Raw genomic sequence first — 19,199 nt, forward strand, 5'->3', positions numbered from 1 at the left:
TTTTTTTTTAAAAAGGACATTTTCGCTTCAGTTTTCAGATATATGTTCATCCTGTGTCGTCCTCATACCCATTTCCAGGTACTCATAGAAGAGTCCCAGCTGGCCAAAGCCCTGCAGGTCATGGTCCTGCTCCCAGCGGCTGTACAGGCTCTCTGGGTAGTTTCGTGCTTTCCTGCTGCCCCACCAATTCATGAGCCACCTACAGGACACAAGGGGGCGACAGAGAGCAGTAAAAAAAAAAGCCTTTAAATGGAAAAAAATCCACACAAAACCAGTTATAATGAAAAAGTCAAACCCTATCTTTTATTGTTGCACTTGCACATGACTAACTAAATGTCAAACTCTGAATGTGATCACATAATTCATTGGATATAAATAAAATGCACACGTGATGCAACTTACTGGACAAACTGCCCACATTAAGTCAGAAAGTTTAATTATTCTTTTCAAAAACTAATATCTGTGGTATTGTATAAACTGAATGGTGGTTTTATGAGATTGTTTAAGATTTAAACGGAAAAAATACTGTAGATTTGGGAAAATAACATAAATAATGTTTAGCCTTAATCTTAATCGTGACAGGTCGGTTTGTCCTCCCTCTATATCACTGAGTGATAATCACACAAGTTATCTTAACTTAAATATAATAAGAAATGAACAGTTTATCTTTTAAATTCTACACTAGCTGAAGAGTGGTTATTTTTGGAAAGGCCACAGCTGAATAAAAACTTTCAAAAACTTATTAAAGAAGATTTAATTCATGGAAGACATATTTTAAATTCAGCATTTGCACTTCCTTCATAGCGACTTACGGGACAAGAGCTTCCTGGATGTTGCCCCACACCTGCTTGCCAGTCATCACAATCACCAGCTGGGTGGTCAGCTCGATCAGACAGCCACCCGGGTCGCACTGAACGCATGCAGGATGGGGAAAGAAACAAACAAAAACTAAACCACAGGCAGAAACACATGTGGTTTACCACCAAAAGTCAGTCGTACCTCTTCATTTCTCAGTTTGCTCCATTTGCCAAACATGTAGGCATAATCTCCGGGGTAGCCAACAAACTTGCCCTTAAAGAAAGCCACGTAGAAGCAGGAGGAGTAGTAGTTGACGAACTGGAAGAGGAACATCTTCACCGTCAGTTTGTTCTCGTACTCCAGGTGAGTTTTGGGGATTTCTGCAAAAGACGTGCATTTCAGATTGGGCCGTTTCCCTCCTGCCGTCGGGATCCCGTGTCGCGCTCCTCACCCATGTCGGTGATCCAGACAGCCACTCTCTCATACATGAGGTTGAGGATCATGATGATGACAAAGTTGATGCAGGAGGCGGTGACGGAGGTGGCCAGCTGAGGCGTGATGTAGGGGCCGACCACCTCCAGGTTGGAGGTGGGGCTGTCCTTTATGATGCTTGCGAAGGCAGCGTAAACCGCCAGGCGGTACGCTATGACGCCGATGATGCAGGCAATGATTAATGAGATCTTCAGGACGAAGGAAAGAAACACAACATGAGCAAAACACACAACTAGAAAAGGGAAAACAAACATTTGTGCCTAAAGTGAGATGATTTTTGGTCTTTTAACAAACGTGGGTGGTGCTGGTTGTAGAGTTTTATGCTGGGAGGGGTGCACAAACACCTCAAAACAAACATGCCGTTCAGTTCCCAGTATGTATAAACTTGAAATAAAAATGTTTATAGTACTCCTATTCCTCATAGATTTATACATACTGGCCCTGGACCCACAGTGTTAATGACAGACAGAGACTCGGTGGAGGAGGTCTGATCAACAGAGACGATGCTCACCCACAACAGGACGGTAGCTCCAGACAGACATGTGCGTGCACACTTGCTTGTTATGGGTAAGTACGGCTCCATTTCCTAAATCAGAAGCAAGCAAAGCATGAACACTGGTCAGTCTTCCTCGGTTAAAATCTGAAAGAGCGCTCCAGAAGACCAGGGTCTTTAAAGTCTCACCTGTTAGCTACAGTGCCCAATCAGAGCTCCTAGAATCTATTTGTGTTTCTTTAACTTTTTAGGGAAAAAAGTTGCAAAATGCTAATTTGCCAATTGACAAATTGCAAATACAGAGAAGAAGGAGACCCAAACTTTGGAGTCTTTTCAGACGTTCTATCCTCAGGGAATCCACCACAACAAAACGTCTTCCTCGTCAAATTGCATTCTTCTTCTTCTTCTTACCCAGAGGATCACGGTGCTCCAACACAGAAACAACTTCATAAAAACATCAGAAGTGGTCCTGTCAAGTACCCATTCTGTTTCCTAAAGACGGTGGGGAGATTGAACACTTTTTCTGTGCAATCAGCAAGTATGTCTGAGTCCAGAAAAGTCTGTTTATAACCTACTAGCTTAAAAAACACATTTCATTCAAATGAAGTTTATGTTCTGATAGTGTAAACACAGCAGATGCAGTTATCAGTGTCCTTCATCCTGTCCGTTTAGAGCTGCACTGTCATGATGTTAGTGTTTCATTATGGCACAAACACCTGAGTGATGCGGTTCAGCTTGCGGCTGTCGCACTTGGTCTCGTACTCGGGCCGCAGCTGCAGCTGTTGTTGCTCCTCCTCAAAGTCGACCAGATCCCACTCGTACTCCAGACGAGCCTGCCGCCTCTTCCAGAACTCCAGGAACAGAGTCACTGCGAGGGCGTCACAACATGGAAATATTAAAGATCATAGCTGTGGAAAATACAATCTTTATCAGAATATTTAATATATAAGGTATCATTATTGGTGTTTTAAATTAGCATCTTAAAAATATGTTTTAGGTAGTACAAAAAAACAACAATATTTAATGAAAAAGTAGCATTGCACTACAAAAATACAACACCTTTATTTTATATCTGGTTCTAGTTTAAACATTTTTACAATATGTCCACTTACTAGGGCAACGTACCTGAATTTGAGTGTTCATAGTTTATTTGAAGATTTTATTCTGTCTTAAAGACCCACTCTCGTGAAAATGGTAATTCTGGGGTTTTAAACATATTTTTTAGGCATTTTTCTCACGATGGAAGACATAAATAAACAACATTAAGGATAAAATTGGATTTCTGAGTAGTTTTTTTGTTCAAATCTTAAATCAGAAGCATAAAATAATCCAGTTTGAAGCTTGTAGATGTGACGTAGAAGCTACTACGGCAAGCCACACAGCTCCCTGCTCACTCTCCGTATCTGAGCTGGCATCTGGTTTGAAACTGTACGGCTGGATAGCTCCAATGTTACTCGCAAATTTTGTTGTACCATTAATGTTAGGGTGGGGTTGTGAGGGGCTGTAAGCTAGAGGGAGAGAGGGTAAACAAAGGGATGATGGGAAATGAAGGCAGGCTCTAATGAAGTAACTTTGTGCCACTAATTGGAAACAAAAGTCACAGTTTCAGGATGAAAATGTCCTAAATTGAAAACAAAATGTAAAGTTTTAATAAAAAAAACTTTGTAATATGTAAAAATGAAAAGATTAAATATTTGCTTTCAAAACTTTCTGTTTTTGCTTTCAAAAAATACTTTTGCGTTTGCATTACAAATGTTTTCAGATGCGTAGTCTCTCATCTCACTTTCTGCCTATCTTTGATTTTTCTCACGCTTTGTCCGAATTCCCCCTTAACCTCTGACTGCTAAAAAACTGTATAGTACCCTTGATTTTAAAGGTAATTCGGACACGATGTTCACTACTATTCTTTCACTTTTCTAAAGACCGGATATGATGTGATTTCACAAAGTGAAAATCAAATAAAAACCAACATTTCATGACATTTATTTATGACTCCATTGTGTTCTGAAAGTGAAGATGTGTTTGGTTTATTCAAATATTACATTTAAACACATTTTTTTGTTCAAAATTGTTCGACCGCAATGCATTGTGGTCTATATTTGCTAATCTAGTGAGGATCAATGCACGCTAATTTTTCGCAAAGACTTCTGGGAAATTTCGAGTGCAATCGATTTTGGAATTAGTATATTCGGACAGCACTTAAAATGGCGAACACAATATATAGTGCACTATGTAGTGATAAGAGACACAACCTTTAGTCTGATGGTTGTGCTACTAAACAGCCAATCACAGACAAGAGGGTTAATGCTGTTGGATTGGATAGAATCTAGACCAATCACCATTAACCCTCTTGTCTGTGATTGGCTGTTTAGTGGCACAACCACCACTCTAAATTTAAACAATTGTGTTGTAAATACAAAAATTAAAAGTAAAAAGTAAATCTTTATTATTTTCATTTGTAAGTAATAAAATTGTAATCTTAAAACTTTATTTTTTTTTTTTTTGCAATTTGTTTGGGACTTTTGTGCACAATATGTTGGCACAAAATGCACTCCATAGATCTACCAACTGTCCTGTCCACAACTCAGGCGCGAAATGCTAATGAACTACTGCCGCTCTGCAGAAACTACGTTTTAGAAAACAACTTAGATGCCTTGATTTTAGCTAAAAATGTCATAATCATAATTAAAGGACCACTGGGAACGCTTTTAAAATTGATCAAAAAGTGATCGGAGTGGGACTTAAAAAGAGCAGAACATCTTGTTAAAACAAATTCAATTAGTTAGATTAGATTTTGTTCATTTATTGTAATGGAAAAAAAATTCTTGTATTTTGGTAGTTTTTTTCACTTGTTTTGAGAAGGACATTTTTTCGTTGTATTAAAAATACACAACTTTAGAAGCAGAAATAGACACACTTACCCCAAATTCCCATAAAAATGGCAAAAAACACTGTCCCCACATTGTCAAATAGATGCGATTGCTGAAAAACAAACATGTAAAGTATTAAAATAATAAATTTAGGCAGATATATATTTTTCTGCAACCATTGTTTTAAATGAAGGAAATATAAACAATAGTAGTGAATAAAAGGACTCACCCATGAGGAGTTGCAGGTTGTGTTGAGCTTCCAAAAGCCGCATTTCTTGTCACAAAGTGGACACATGACAATATTTCCTCCAATTTCATCACTGCATATTTCTTTACTGTGGTCAAAACATACCAAGAGTTGGAGAAATATCGCAACACCGATAAAATAATAGAAGTGTCTGCACTCCACTGACCTCCACTCATTGTCGTCATAGGTGAGGAATCCGTAAACAAAACACAGCGTTCCTACGACAGCAGCAAAGAACAGCATCTCTGTGTAGAATCCCAGCCAAGCAAAATAAAGGCCAATCTTTTCTCCGTAGTACTTCCTGTGGACGAAATAGACGTGATTACTGCCGTTTCTACTCCATATAAAGACTAAACCAGATCTGCAGGTATGTGGGTCTGACCTAATAAGATTGAGAGGCTGCTCCTTGAAGAAAGAGAAGAATCCAGCCCAGTATTTGTAGAGGTTGTATCTGTCGCTTTCACAGTTCATATCCTTTGATTTAGTCCAGTATCTTGACTGCAGGCAGACAAAATACACATGTAACGGATGCTCTCTTTGCAGTCGTTCATGGAAATAAGTTTGACAGAAAGAGGCTCACATCGTGCAGAGGGAAGGCAGCAGTGTAGGTGCTGTTGTTGAGGAGCCTTTTGATTCCCTTCTTGTCTTTCTCTCCACATTCATCACTGATATATGAGCATCGAGACAGGATATAGTAGACCTGAGGAGAAAGACAAAAATGTCTCCTGTGTTCTAAACAATTCAACAAACACCTTTTTATGCTTATTCTGTTCATCTCTCCACAAGACAGATGCTTACTATTCTGTTCCGAGTTGACGGGGAGAAGAATTTGTCTCTGTCCTCGATTAGGAAGAAGTCAGACTTGCTCTTGTCGAAGGGAGCGGTGAAATAGTCCGGCTCGGGCTGCATGATGTGCTCCGGCAGGCGAAACGGCGTGGACAACCAGTTCATGGGGATCTCGCTGTTGTCTGGGATGTCGTTGGCCTTGAACGGAACCTTGATCTTCAGCACGTCCGCATAGGTGGCCAACACTTCCCATGGAGCATGGATCTTCACAAAGTAGGTTTTTCTATCATCGGACTCCTGGCAAAGAGCACAAAGATTTGTTATGTAAATCTAGTTTAACATTTTCACTCATTTTTAAAAAGATTATGACATAAATTACATATGATGGGATTGCATGTTAACTACTGTTGATTTTAATGATCATATTGATAAAAAACTCTTACTAATTTATCTTCAATCTCCAGTTCCAGACCCACTTTCACCAAGTTGGCTTCAAACACTCTCCTTCTCTCCTTTAGCAGAAAATAGTGAAAGAATGGAAAAATCATGACACAGTAACACTCAAAATCAACATAAATGTACAAAGTAATGGTCATTATGATGACATCATATGTAAGCATCGTGGAAAATAAATATTTTAGCCAAAATCTGAAGAAAAGATTTTAACAAAAATGACAAAGAATAAATATATTATGTAATAATATGTTTAAATGCTGGGATGAAATGTAAAAGAATAGTATATATACTTGGAAAAAAAATCAAGAATTTATCAAATACATTAACCCTATTTACAAAAGCAAGAAAATATTGCAATATTGCAAAAATTAATAATTGTATTTAGGTGTGTCAAAATATCACGTTAATAGCAATTAATAATTACAGTGCTTTATTTTATTTTTAGTGCACTAATTTCATTTTTGCATCGGTTGCTTCTATGAAGTTTGTTCATGTCTGATAATTCACAGATCATAGGGCATTATCCAGCTTATGCCACGGTCATTTACCAAAAAAAATAAATAAATAAATTCAATCAATTATTAGAACTTCAAACGCTTAAAGATATAACTGTATTTAAGTTCTAATACAACATATCTGATTGTATCAGAAATTCAATATGGATATATTTTCTGCTTAAATAATTATATTTACAAAAAGCGGAGTACATAAAACACGGTGTGTCATGTTGTCATGGTAACGGCTGTAGTCCCCGTAGAGACCTCATTCTGCTATCGCTCTTTCCTCTCTGAGGCAAATGGTCATTTTAAGAAGTTAAACAAACCATCATTTCAGAGGTAAGGTTCCCCTCTTAACGCTTGTGTTTGTCCAGATGATGAAACAAAAGTTGAAATAGTTCAATTCCTTCGGTTTCACCTCCTCACGTTTCATTTCCTCCTTTAAATGTTCTCTTCTCTATTTCTCTTCTGCTTTATCTCAGTGTTCAAAATGATCAAATTCATCAAACGGGTTGAAGGTAATTATAAAATCACTCATGTCTTTTCTACTATCTTACTGTTGTAATAAACTGAATAACCTATGTCGACATATGTGTAATAATATTAATAAGACATTTGTGTTCAGTGTTTTTGGATAGCTCATAAAAGTGTTTCTACTGTTTTTTCATGTTAAATTATGACACTTTTTTTTCTCTTAATTGTCTGAGATGTTAAAAAAATCCCCTTGGTGGTGTAAGGTAAAGGCGGAAATCCCTAAAAAGTTTTTAGGTATATTTTGACATTTTTACTGTGTCATAATGTCACAAATTAAAATTATAAATATCTCAAAATGAGGCTTTTTACAGCAATTATTAGGTTTGAATTAAATAGATGAATTAGATAAATTAATTACACAAAAAATACACTATAAAAAGGTCTTTCCTTTGTTCTATTTAAATATAAATTATGTGAAGTTTATTTTTTAAACAAAAAAAGTTGATTTTAAATAAACAATGAAAATAATTAATTAATACTGTAGTGAATCAAATTGTGAATGTGCTCCTTATCTTTCTAATCAAATCCATTTAATTCTGTATTTAGACAGTGTTGCCAAACCCAGTGACACTATCTAAATTGAACAAACAGAAAAATGAACTCAGATAAATAAATGGTGACCTCATTCTAATTAATTATAGCAAAACCACTGCAACAACAAAGCATGCTGGGTCAGTGCTTTAATTCATTAAATATCAAAGGAACACTCTTGTTAATGCTTGAACTTATTATCAGGTCCAAAAAAGGAAAAAGAATCTGGTTCCTGTACAGGAAGTGGCCTCCCTTTAGCCTTTCCAAGTAGTGTGGAAAAAATGACTCCTGTGTAAGAGGGTTTCAGCTGACTCACCGACAGAGTGTGGGTTAAAGATTCAGAGTTCTAACACTGAGGAGTGAAGTCTTACACTTAAACACTGGAATTCTTTCCACACTCAGAAATAACAGAGAGGCCTGCACACAAAAATACATTCTGCTAGAAATGATTTTATTAAAGGTTTTTTTTTTTCTTGTGAAAATCCTTAAGCTGAGAAGAAAACAATAGTAGTTGAAAATCAGCAATAACTTTATCTGTGTTGTTTTTTCAGAGGAATCTGCTGACACTCATCCTTCCTAAATGGACCGACTCCTAATTCTCTAATAAAACGACCTTTTATTTCTATCGTCATTTTTGTGTTTTTAGTGTCAACATAGATGTGAATTGGGGAAGATTTTACACTATTTACCTGTTTTCTTTCACCATCTTTATCATCGACGTAAGACAAGACGAAATCAATGCGGCGCACTCCGTCACGGAAGAACACAGAGTCTTTGCTTTGTTGTTGCTTCTCAATCTGCAAGGAGATAGCAGAGAAATGCAGATACTGAAGACGCGTTCACACAGCATCAACAAGTCAACGTCCTCAAAGGGCACACCATCAAACCATGCGTGTCTTTGCTAATCTAAAACTACAGACGACTGGATTTTCACTCCAAACAGCATGCTAACAGAGGGCAACTAAGACAGCTGAAGGAGGAGTTTTTGCTCTATCTTAGGATAAACTAAGTGAGGTTGGACTTTTAGCCATTTATCCGATGAATCAAAAGGCTTTAACAAAATAATCTAGATTCTTTCTGTTTTTTATTAACATTGCTGCAGAGATTCCCTCACAGAGGACGCAGGTCTGGAAAAAGGACTGCATAGGAATGCTCAAAGAAGGGACAAGGCAGAGCTGCTTTGCTTTCACTTTTGCTTCAGCTGTTCAGCTGCTAAAAATAGCCAGGTACAATGCACCTCCCTAAATCCAACCACCCACAAACACAGAAACTACAACACCATCATCCAGCTTCAGTCCAGCTGTTCAGAGCTGGAAAAGGGAAGAGGGGGGAAAAAAAGGAAGTGCACTTTACCTCCATGTCCTATTAAGGTTGATGGCTGCAGTGCATCAGCGGAAAGGCCGGCTGCACCACGCAGCCTTTCTGCAGGGAGCCCTGAAAGTACCGTCTGTCTGCCTCATTGATTTCTATCCAGATGACCTGAACAGAATACCCCCCTACTCATCCCACTTGCTAAGTCATAGAGCAAAGGGAAAGCAGCACAAGAAGCAGGAGGACGAGAGAGAAGCGCAGAGTCCTGGAAATGACATCAGCAGAACCGCTGCCAGATAATCTAAGAGCAGCAGCATCGTCTGAACAAACAAGCCTTAGTTGTCTCACATTTCACATAATTAACAAATTTCTGTTCAAACAGCCACGTGCTCAGGAGCTTTGTATTTGTTTTTCATTTTTAGATTCCGGTGTCCCTTTGTCATCACACAATAGCTGCATCCTTTATCTCTCACCGTTCACAACAGGATGTGCTTTCAAAAAATATTTGATATAGTAGAGCTATTGTTTCTATATTTGCATTTTTTAAAAATAGCCAGCGGATAAACAAGGAAAAGCTTGATCACTTAAGCAGGAACTTCCTGGATTTAGGAGGAAAAACATAACTAAAAAAGCTAAAAAGAAATGCAAATAAAGTTGTTTTCTCATGCACCTATTATGCAGAAGTACTAAACGTGTGCAGAACATCAGCACTCACAAACCTTGTACAACTTTCCCTCCTCAAATTATACATATGTTGTAACCACAAGAGCGCTTTACCTCTCTGACCGCACTGGAGTGTTTAGCATGGAAGGGTGGATCCTGTCTTTACTGGGATGTTGCTGCAGAAAGCCTCTTATTTGGCGTAATTACAGATCACCTATATAGAATCACTGCATCTGCAGGGGTTCACCTCTGCCCAGCTGGAGCAGCCACCACAGGCGGCTTTACATTTACAATTCCTAAATACTGGGCGTTTCAGCTCGTTTTCCTATTTAAGATGGCCACAAGTAAAAATACATCATCACGTGATCTGGATTCCAGAAATCTATCAATTATCTTTGAAGTCAAGAATGAGTTATTTTTGGTTTGTTTTAAGTAGAATACTTTTTTATTTTTAAACCCTTAAATGTATTGTTATCCGTTGATTCACGAACACTCGTCTCCACTAAAACCATAAAGCCTCAACAACCACATATTAGATTGGTGGACACAAGAAATGGTTTTTGAAATCTGAGATTTGAATACATTTTAAAGTCCAGTCGGATCTCTGTAAATATAGCAATTAATGGGAAGAATCAAGCAGATTTGATCAGAGATTATTTCATGACTCAGCAAATCAGTAGTTTTAAACGTGTTAAAGGGGGAGCTCACTCTTAGCTGAACAGTCACACAACTACCGTAAAAAAAAGTGTAAAAAGTACACTTTAATTGAAACTTTTTACAACTTTAGCTTAAATAAAAGGATTCAGAGGGTAAATATATGTTTCGCTACAGCACATTTTTGTCCTGTCATAAGCAAGGCCTTAATGCCCCGACATCCTCTTAAATTATGCATGGACATAAATAGACTGACGGAAAACTACACCAAAAGAACCAACTCCACTGTGCTTGTAAAGCTGAACACATGCACTGCATGTGCAAGGGCACACCTGTGTTGTTGTTCTAACACCTGATTCGTCTGCAGTGAAGCAAACGATTATCACAGGTGTGAAAACAGTAACACAAAAGGATGTTTCCCTGTTTATGAATAGGTTGGAACAATCTTTTCCATGAGTCTCCACAGAAACAACATGCTTTAAAAATGAAGCCAGCGTCCCATTGCTACCACAAAATATATGCACAGATTCCCTCTCTGATGTCCGTTTACGCCGAATGCAAAAAGCAGACGTGAGCAGGCACTTGTCAAAACCAGAGGCATAAGCACAAGGCTGCATCACATCACAAGCCTGTTTTACCATGCCATACCCTTGAACGATACTTCAGGAATAGCGCCCGCCTTCTCCAAAACTGTGGAAGGACCGAGTGCACAGTGAGAGGCAGCCTGACGTCATCAACGGCATCAATGCTAAAACCGTAGCAGCAACCAATGGATGAGTGCAGCAAACACACCAGTTAACACTTTTTTATTTTTACAAGTAAAATCCACAGAAGTGACTGACGTCTCAGTCAGTCAGAAGTTTAAGAAGGGAGGATTCAAAGTCACACGAGCACAGCAGCAGCATGCGTTCGCAGCCCCGATTGGTGTCTTACCCCAGTCAAAACATTGATCTGCTCTAAGGTAAAGGAGTTATGCTGTGGAGTGTCGCTTTGGTCAGAGGAAGCCTGGGAGGCTACGCTGCTCCTCAGAGACTCGCAGGTCTCCAGACACGCATCGACTACTAAAGGCGACTTCAGGGACAGTGTGAAAGGAGGAGAACAAAATCTCAGATAAACGTAGCCGCAAGCTAGGTCAACTGTAAACAAATGTTTAGAGCAGGGGTGTCTAAAGTCAGTCCTCGAGGGCCGGCCTCCTGCTGGTTTTTCAGAAATCTTGCCTCATCTGCTGCTGATTACCTAGATCAGGTGAGTTTGACCAATCAGGAGCTTTAATACCAGGGACACCGGCCGTTGAGGACTGACTTTGGACACCCCTGGTTTAGAGGAATACTACCTATGACATTTCAAAAGGTACATCTAAAGACCCACTCCGATGAAAAATGTTTTTGGTGTTTTTAACATGTTTTTGTGGCATTTTTCTCACAAAAAATTGAACTTTTTAATATTTCTTTATTTAAACTGTTTTGAATCAGGAGAAGTAGAAACAATTCCACTGGAAAAAGCTTGTAGTAGTGACAGAAACTACAATAGACAAGCTTCAAGCTCCATTCTGATCATCCACTCACGGACAAATAGATCTACGTTAGATCTATATATGTTTTTGTTTTCCTCATCTGAGCTGGAATCTGGCTCAAAATTGTACGACTCGATTTTTGTTGCACCAGTAATGTTGGGTTGGGAGTGCGAGGGACCTTAAGCTAGCGGGATGTCGGGAAGTATGGGCAGGCTTACCCTGCGCCAACAGTCCCACCCACAACTCAGTGGCACATTTCTAAAGAACTACTGCTGTCAGCAGAAACTATGTCCTAGAAAACGATTAGGAACCCTTTTATTATAGATCAAAAGATTATCGAAGTGGGACTTTATGGGGTCTTTTTTATGTATCTCATGAATGTTCACGTTGGGATTTCTGTGTTTACCCCTGACTCCTCCGGCTGGAACGATCCCATGCTGGATGATGGATGTTGGTGATAGCCATTCAAGTCATCTGAAAGACAGGAAGTTAAGAATGCAACATTACAAACTTTAAAATTAAAAACAAATGAAAACACAAAGAGTAAGTCAGAGCAGTGACTTTGAACAGGCACGCTGGGTAGTTTCAGGCATACGAGTAGAAGTAAAGAGAGGAGCGCAGGCAGGGTCAGAGCTGCTGTCTATATTTGTACATTGGTGCACTGTCTCACTCTGAAAGATTATACACAGCCGTGTTGCTGTGACTCAAAACACTACATGAGCAGAGAGCAAAAATGGGAAAAAGATTTTGTGGATATTCAATTAGTAGTTTGTTGTGCTTAAAAAAGTAGGTAATGCATGTCACAATATTTTCATAAAGGATTTACATAAACACAGGATCAGACAAAGGGGGATAAAGCCACATGTAATGAATATTGTTATAAACGACAAGAAAAAGGTTGTAGTTTCAGGCCTGTTTAAAAATAAATCTGCAGAAGAATAAATTATAGGTCTTTTGGGGGTTTTATTTATTTTGGACTAAATCAATATGGTTACAGACCTGAAATGACCAGTTTTTTAGTCTGCAGTTTATGTAAAATGGGGAAAAAAATTGGATTTTGTAGTTAAAAAAAACAGTATAGCTTTTCTCCATTTGTTTTTTCTAAGTTCATTTTAATCTTCAATAGCAGTATACTTTTTATTGGATATTCTTTAGCTTTGTGATTTCCCTTTTACTCTTCTTAGATACTCGGAACTCAAATTAAGTACTTTGATAGTCAAATCGTCTTTGTGAGGGATATGGAAATATTTGTATTTGCTGCCATGTCAAAAACACAACAAGAGGCACGGAAACCCAAAATGGACGCTAAATTGACGAGAAGCCATATGTGGTTGGTTGCCAGATTTAACAGTTTGGCTGTTGGGCAGTGATGAAACAAACCATCCACCAATAAAAAGCAAATGAGCAGTGTGTACTTGAGTTCTACTGTTATTCATGTGAGCCTGTTCATTTATAGAGTTTAAACTGTTAAGCTGATGACATCAGAAAATGACAGGTAAAAGAAAGTTTTTGGTTTAGGGTGAATTTAATGAGGATAAAGGGTCATAATTTATGACTGATCATGAAAAACAGACTATTATTAAACAAAATCCTGAAAATAGTGTGTAACCCAGAAAATATTGAATCCACATTTTCTGTTTGATGACACTGAGAAAAGCTGATTACATTTAAATGAATAAAATATAATAACCCTCAATACCTAGCTAACTAATTCTGGATCCAAAGCAAAAAGCAACATAAAATGTTTAGATAAATTCATGTATTCTAAAGTTTGACCCCTAAATGTCAGCAATTACAAACACCTTATAATAAATGATCTTTGTTTTCCTGAAGGAGAGGAGGTTTGAACAGCTGAACATATTCTTTAACAGTTGGTCATAGCAAGCGGTGCAACATTAGCAGGCCTGTCACAGTATGCCAAAAGGTTTTTCCTCAAGTGTGCCACACAGTGAAGGCTTTGTTCAGAACTGAACAGCTGATCACACTAGAATTAACACAAGGTTACTTGTTTGTGTCCCTTTCTCTCTGTTTGTTTCTATTTTAGCAGAGAGTAACCCCAGACCACAAAAAAAGATAACCGAGTAGATTGTAGCCATTTGAGAAGTCAAAGTCCCAACTCATGAACTGTTTTCTCAATAAAATACCAGCTTTCACAGATAAATTCTGCAATCTAATGCCCTACAATTTACACATAATCATGATGGTTGGATTTAAATTACTTTAGAACAAGAAACTAACTTGACACTTGGCAGAATTGCAGGTTTCAGGTACATACTCGTACAGAAAAATTACTTAAAACATTTGATAAACCAACTTTAAATTCATTATTAGTGATGGGGGTCTGCAGTCTTTGACGTCTAAAGAGCCAATTGGGTGGATTTCTCACCAACCACAACTCAGCAGGAGCAACAAAGTTTTACAAAAATAAGATGCTCCTTTGGATATATGTTATTTTTGCTATTATGATGAATATCTATACATTTTTTTGTACATTAATAAAACATAAACACGAGAAAAATATCATTTCTTTTCAAAATGCAAAACAGGTTACAACTTTTGATGACTTCCTTTCAAAATAAAAGACACAGGATCCTCTCAAAGTAGCAAATATTGTAGTACGTAGTTTAAAGTCAGCAGTAATTAATAACGAAAAAAGACTATGTGCAGTTTATTTGATAGTTTTTGTTGGAAATTAGCTATGTAGAGAGCTTATTAGTGCCCCTTACAGTGTTTTTCAGACCATTTGGCTCAATTAAAACCCTTGAAACAGTCTGCTTTATTATGTGAATTCTGGTTGTGCTTACTGACCTCGAGTTCTCTGTAAAAATGTTTTAGTACGACTATGAAGCTGTAATATTTGATGTATTGTTGAAGCATTGTGGGTAATGTAGTCAGGAGTCTGGTGATAAACTATTCTTCAAATGTTTGTGAATTAGTTTTATTAAAGTCTGGCTGTTTTGTTTTGATTAATCTGCCTCATAATCAGAACAAAATGCTACTTTTTAAAATAAAAAACATTTAATTAATTTTCTTCAACCAGAGAGCCACAATGGAGGAGCCAAAGAGCCACATGTGGCTCCAGAGCTTTAGATAAGAATAAACAAAAAAGTTGTAAAATAAACTCAGTTATTATCACCTTACTACAAATAAGTGAAGATCTGGACCAAATTATGTCGATAACACAGTAGCATAATAAGATGTGTCACTTTGTTTTAAATATTAACATTTAGAGTCTTGCTGTGATTTAATCTCGTTGAGCTGCTAAAAAAAAGAGGTGTAAAAGACAGTTTCCTCTGTTATCGCAATATCATCAGCACACAATAACAAGGTTACGGAGCAGAGACGATGCTGGAGAAATGCTTCTAGTGTCCAACAGACTGTTAGGCTCTGGTTGCAGCAGATGAAACCCCACTCTTCTGCACTGATTCATGCAGTACTCAGAATCAGCATCCAAAGTGCTTCATCTTTCAGTCGGCAGCCCACGCCTTTCATCCAGAAATGCTCAAATAAGAAAGAAGAAACGCGGCCCACCATGTATCTGTTTAACTTCCACATTCAGTCAGAAGCAGGGAGGGTTAAGGTGGGAGCTGGATGGCGAAGTGGCTGTCTGAAGATGACAAACTGTTTCCAGTAGACAGGCCAGCTGCTGCACCCTAACAGTCACAGCTGCCTTCATAAAACAAACTCTTTAAGGACTTTTATTGTGAAAGGAAATGGTAGTTTAAATTTAAAATAGTCCGTTTCTTCAATTTTGGTGACACTACAGTGGCTTATTGTACTAACAAAATAAATAGAAGTTGTTCTGAGTAGTGATAAGCCCCAAGTTTTTGAATTTTAAACCTTTATAAACAAAAACAGGATAGTTTGGAACATACCATTCTGAGGGGTTTATTTTGATATGTATTTCCAGTAGGGCTGAAATTAACGAATATTTTAATCTCAACTATTGAAAAAAATTACAGCATACTAAGCACGATACCGTATAAAAAAGGGGCGAAAATTTGATTTTTTTATCCGGTACTCACCGTTAAAGGAGTCGGACGGGCTCATCTCAATTAAACTGTCCCCTCCTGATTTCCCCGTTAACCGGTGCATGCTGAGGTCCTGGTGTGGCCGCGCAGCGCCTGATGGCCCCTCGCTTACCAAAAAAAAAAAACAAAACAAACTTGTCCTCCTCCCACCAGGTGAATTCAGATTATCGTTTGAACTCCGACCGCTCTCCAGCAGTACTCCCCACCAGCTACCGAGCAGCTGCCTCGCCTGGCTGCCCTTCGTCACCCACTGACCGCTCACTGCGGCGGCAGCGCCTCGACCCAGAGGGAGGTCTGGGAGGGGAGTGTCTCCAAAGCACAGGCCAATAGTTAGGAGTCTTTTATGTGACCTGCCGCTTGAAATGCACGAGACTACAACATCCAAACGAGCGCAGTAAATCCCGGGGGACCTTAGTCACAAATGGGACAGCCGAACAAACACAAATAATGAAGTTAAACAGAATAAACATCAGTGTTGGAGCACAAGGTCAAATGCTTCAGTAATTATAGGCATCAATACATGTTCCTGCACAATTAATACTAATGATTCATTTTAATAAGGATTCGATAGTTTGTGGTTGATGCTACGATTCATTTTTAACAATTCGATTCACTTACCTAAAATCTATCCAGGAAGTCTTGTTTTAACACATCAAAATAATACAAACAGAACATTATTAGAAATTTACAGACACATTTATTTGTAGCACATTTCATGTTCAGAGACAATTCAAAGTCTTTACACAAAGCATTAAAAGAAATAATCAAAAGAAATAGCAAAGGTGTGATGATTAAAATTACACACGTAAGATGTGTTTTAGATTTAGGCCCCCGTTAGGTTTCAGTTTAACACCGCTGCCTTAGACAGATCAATATGGTTGGATCATGTAAATAAAAACGTAAATCATCAATGTTGCAGACTATTAAATCTTTTTAAGTGAAAATGTATTTTCCCCCTTAAGAGTAAGAAGTCATTTATATGTCCATTAATGGACAATATATACATGAAACAATATACTTTCATTATGGGAGGTTAAATATAAAAATAAGGAAATAGCTGTGTATTGGGGGTCACAGGGTTGCTGGAGCCTATCCTGGCTACTGTTGAGTGAAGGTGAGGTACACTCTGTTGCAGGGCCAACAATAAATAAGCAGACACACTTATGAATGTTGCTCTTTTTCCAGTCCCACATATGACACGACCTACACAAACCTGGCTGTGGCAGACTGAAGTTACAGTGGGAAAATCCAAGATCATGTCACTGATCATGGGGTTCAGTTTAGGACTGAAGAAACTGTGCACCAGGTGGGTGGTGGGCGGCTCTCTGAGTCCTGAGATGCTGTCAATAATCCGGCTTCTCATGTAGGCGTTGCAATATTCCGGCCAGTAGGCAAACTCTACAACATCCAGTGATGATAGAAGCTTGGACGCGGCCCAACATCACACTCTTCCCAACATGTCGATTCCAAAAGATGTTGGACTGTTTCTGCACAGGATCATTTATTGTTGAAAAATGAAAAGACAAATAACTGTTACCGGAACAAACTATTGGATTCTTACTCTGGAGGTTAAAACAAGTGTGTAGGAAGTGAAACATGTAGAGAGCAGCAATGGTTCCTCATTCCATGGATGAGTCTTGCTATTAAAGCTGAAGAGAATATATTTCGGGGCAAATTATAAACCAAACAAAACAACCTGTTCTCAGTTTTTTAATCCCCTTTTTGAGTTGCTGGTTGCTGGAGCCTATCCCAGTCACTGTCGGTGTTGGTATAATACTCCAAATCATTTGATTTCTTGATTTATACTAAGTTTATTGTCATTTTCCCTTAAAAGCTTCATTTGTTTTATTTTTCTGAGTAAAATGAACATTTAAAATTATAAAGCATTTACTTTTAAACCACTTTCTTCCAAAATTGGAACAGATTTTTTCCCATAACATCAATAGTACAGAAAACAGACATTTAATTTCACGTGTAAGACAAACTTTCCTGTGAATTTTTTGCATTGAAACAGCAGTGAGGAAGGGTGATCTGTACCAAGTCTATTCCCAGAGTTTCTGTTCCTCTAATGAGTAGTATCATAAAAAGTGTCTCTCAGCTCATTGCTGGCTTTCCCAGCCATCTCTGTACTCAATGCTTCTGCTCAGAAGTCGACAGCAGCAACCTCTTATGTTTCCTTGAAGTGGTTTGCTCGGCCCTGTGCCGGTATAATTATGCTGTCCTCCTCTTTGGGGTGTGTCTGCGCACAGAAATACAGCTGCCTATTTGTGCTACCACACCAGCCTCATATCGCCTCTCCTCCTTGGGATGTGGGTCTTCTTGGGTGAGCACTGCCTTCCAAAGTTTCCAACAGTAATAATAAAGTCATCTGTAATAACAAGGCACTCAAGACCACCCCTTAATTTCACATTATTTATCCCTTTTTTTAAGGAAAGAAGCCTGTGAGAGGCAGAAATACATTCCACTGTCTAAAAATAGAATAAAGTTTTACAATTTGTCAAACACCTAAAAATGGCAAAAACATTTTTAATTATGAAAATTTTTTGCAATTTAATACTCACAGCTACCTTTTTTGGTAGCATTTGCTTGAGGTAAATATTTGTTTATGATATTATTGTAAGTTAACTGCATAGGTTTTAGAAAGGCAGTATAAAGATTGAAACCATTTTGCTGATTTCAGATGTGTGATGACAAGATTGTTGTTTAAAATGTTTGTGACAGAGCAGTGATGACTGGTAGATTTAAACATGTAAAACAGAAATATTTGCAATAGTTTGAAACCACCAGGGATCTGATGCTAGGTCTTAAATTGGAAGATACCTGAAGTTTACATGTTAGATATCAGTATGGAAATTATTCAACACCTGCAGGAAAATATAAGAAAGTCTGAAATTGGCAAAAGGTGTTTGGAATTTTTTTTTAATTTCTAAAAGGGAGGTAAACAAAAAAACATGTTTTTTTCTGTTGATTCAAGATTATATGTGAAAATTGGAACTTAACTATACAAATTACTATTTTTTAATTAAGTAGGTAAAAAAAGTGTTACTTAAAAACTAGTAGTTTATACTGTAAAGACTCACCTGCAAGGGTCTGAATCTGAGGCTCTTTTTGGCTCTAGTAAAAATAAATAAATACATCTTAATTTATAAAAAGTTAAGATAAAGTAAAAGTTAAGAAAGTAAAAAAAAAGTAAACTTAAACTTTATTTAACTCATTCACAAAACGTTAAGTTTCACAAGTCAAATGAATGAGTGGAACGTTAACGCTGGGAGTGGGATGGTCTGGAACCCACAAGACAGGACGCTGAACTTATTATTTTTATT

The 19,199-nt window shown here is 37.9% G+C and overlaps 1 protein-coding gene and 1 long non-coding RNA gene across 6 annotated transcripts in view; one reads left to right on the forward strand and one right to left on the reverse strand.

Annotated features, from left to right (window-relative positions):
- Window positions 1-16,300, reverse strand: part of ano5a (anoctamin 5a) — a 21,017-nt gene extending 4,717 nt beyond the window's left edge. Inside the window, exons 1-18 of one of the 5 annotated variants that reach the window (XM_036212329.1) lie at window positions 15,871-16,300; window positions 12,252-12,319; window positions 11,266-11,403; window positions 10,981-11,022; window positions 8,394-8,501; window positions 6,130-6,198; window positions 5,699-5,983; window positions 5,481-5,600; window positions 5,283-5,398; window positions 5,067-5,201; window positions 4,883-4,988; window positions 4,705-4,765; window positions 2,500-2,651; window positions 2,195-2,275; window positions 1,250-1,478; window positions 1,000-1,178; window positions 813-910; window positions 69-199 (exon numbers count right to left, since the gene is read on the reverse strand). In XM_036212329.1, the coding sequence (XP_036068222.1) occupies window positions 69-199; window positions 813-910; window positions 1,000-1,178; window positions 1,250-1,478; window positions 2,195-2,275; window positions 2,500-2,651; window positions 4,705-4,765; window positions 4,883-4,988; window positions 5,067-5,201; window positions 5,283-5,398; window positions 5,481-5,600; window positions 5,699-5,983; window positions 6,130-6,198; window positions 8,394-8,501; window positions 10,981-11,022; window positions 11,266-11,403; window positions 12,252-12,319; window positions 15,871-15,940 (2,188 nt within the window). In that variant the 5' untranslated portion in view covers window positions 15,941-16,300. Of the gene's footprint in view, window positions 1-68; window positions 200-812; window positions 911-999; window positions 1,179-1,249; window positions 1,479-1,801; window positions 1,877-2,194; window positions 2,276-2,499; window positions 2,652-4,704; window positions 4,766-4,882; window positions 4,989-5,066; window positions 5,202-5,282; window positions 5,399-5,480; window positions 5,601-5,698; window positions 5,984-6,129; window positions 6,199-8,393; window positions 8,502-9,057; window positions 9,237-10,980; window positions 11,023-11,265; window positions 11,404-12,251; window positions 12,320-15,870 lie in introns of those variants that run through there. The other 4 variants (XM_036212330.1, XM_036212331.1, XM_036212332.1 and 1 more) reach the window with 4 other exon arrangements.
- On the forward strand, window positions 6,328-8,335 carry LOC112152308. The gene is made up of 3 exons (XR_002920276.2): window positions 6,328-6,978; window positions 7,122-7,157; window positions 8,256-8,335. It is a non-coding gene; the product is annotated as an uncharacterized LOC112152308 (long non-coding RNA).
- Window positions 16,301-19,199: the final 2,899 nt, after the last annotated feature.

Source organism: Oryzias melastigma, linkage group LG6 (genome assembly GCF_002922805.2).
Source record: "Oryzias melastigma strain HK-1 linkage group LG6, ASM292280v2, whole genome shotgun sequence".
Lineage (NCBI taxonomy): Eukaryota > Metazoa > Chordata > Actinopteri > Beloniformes > Adrianichthyidae > Oryzias > Oryzias melastigma.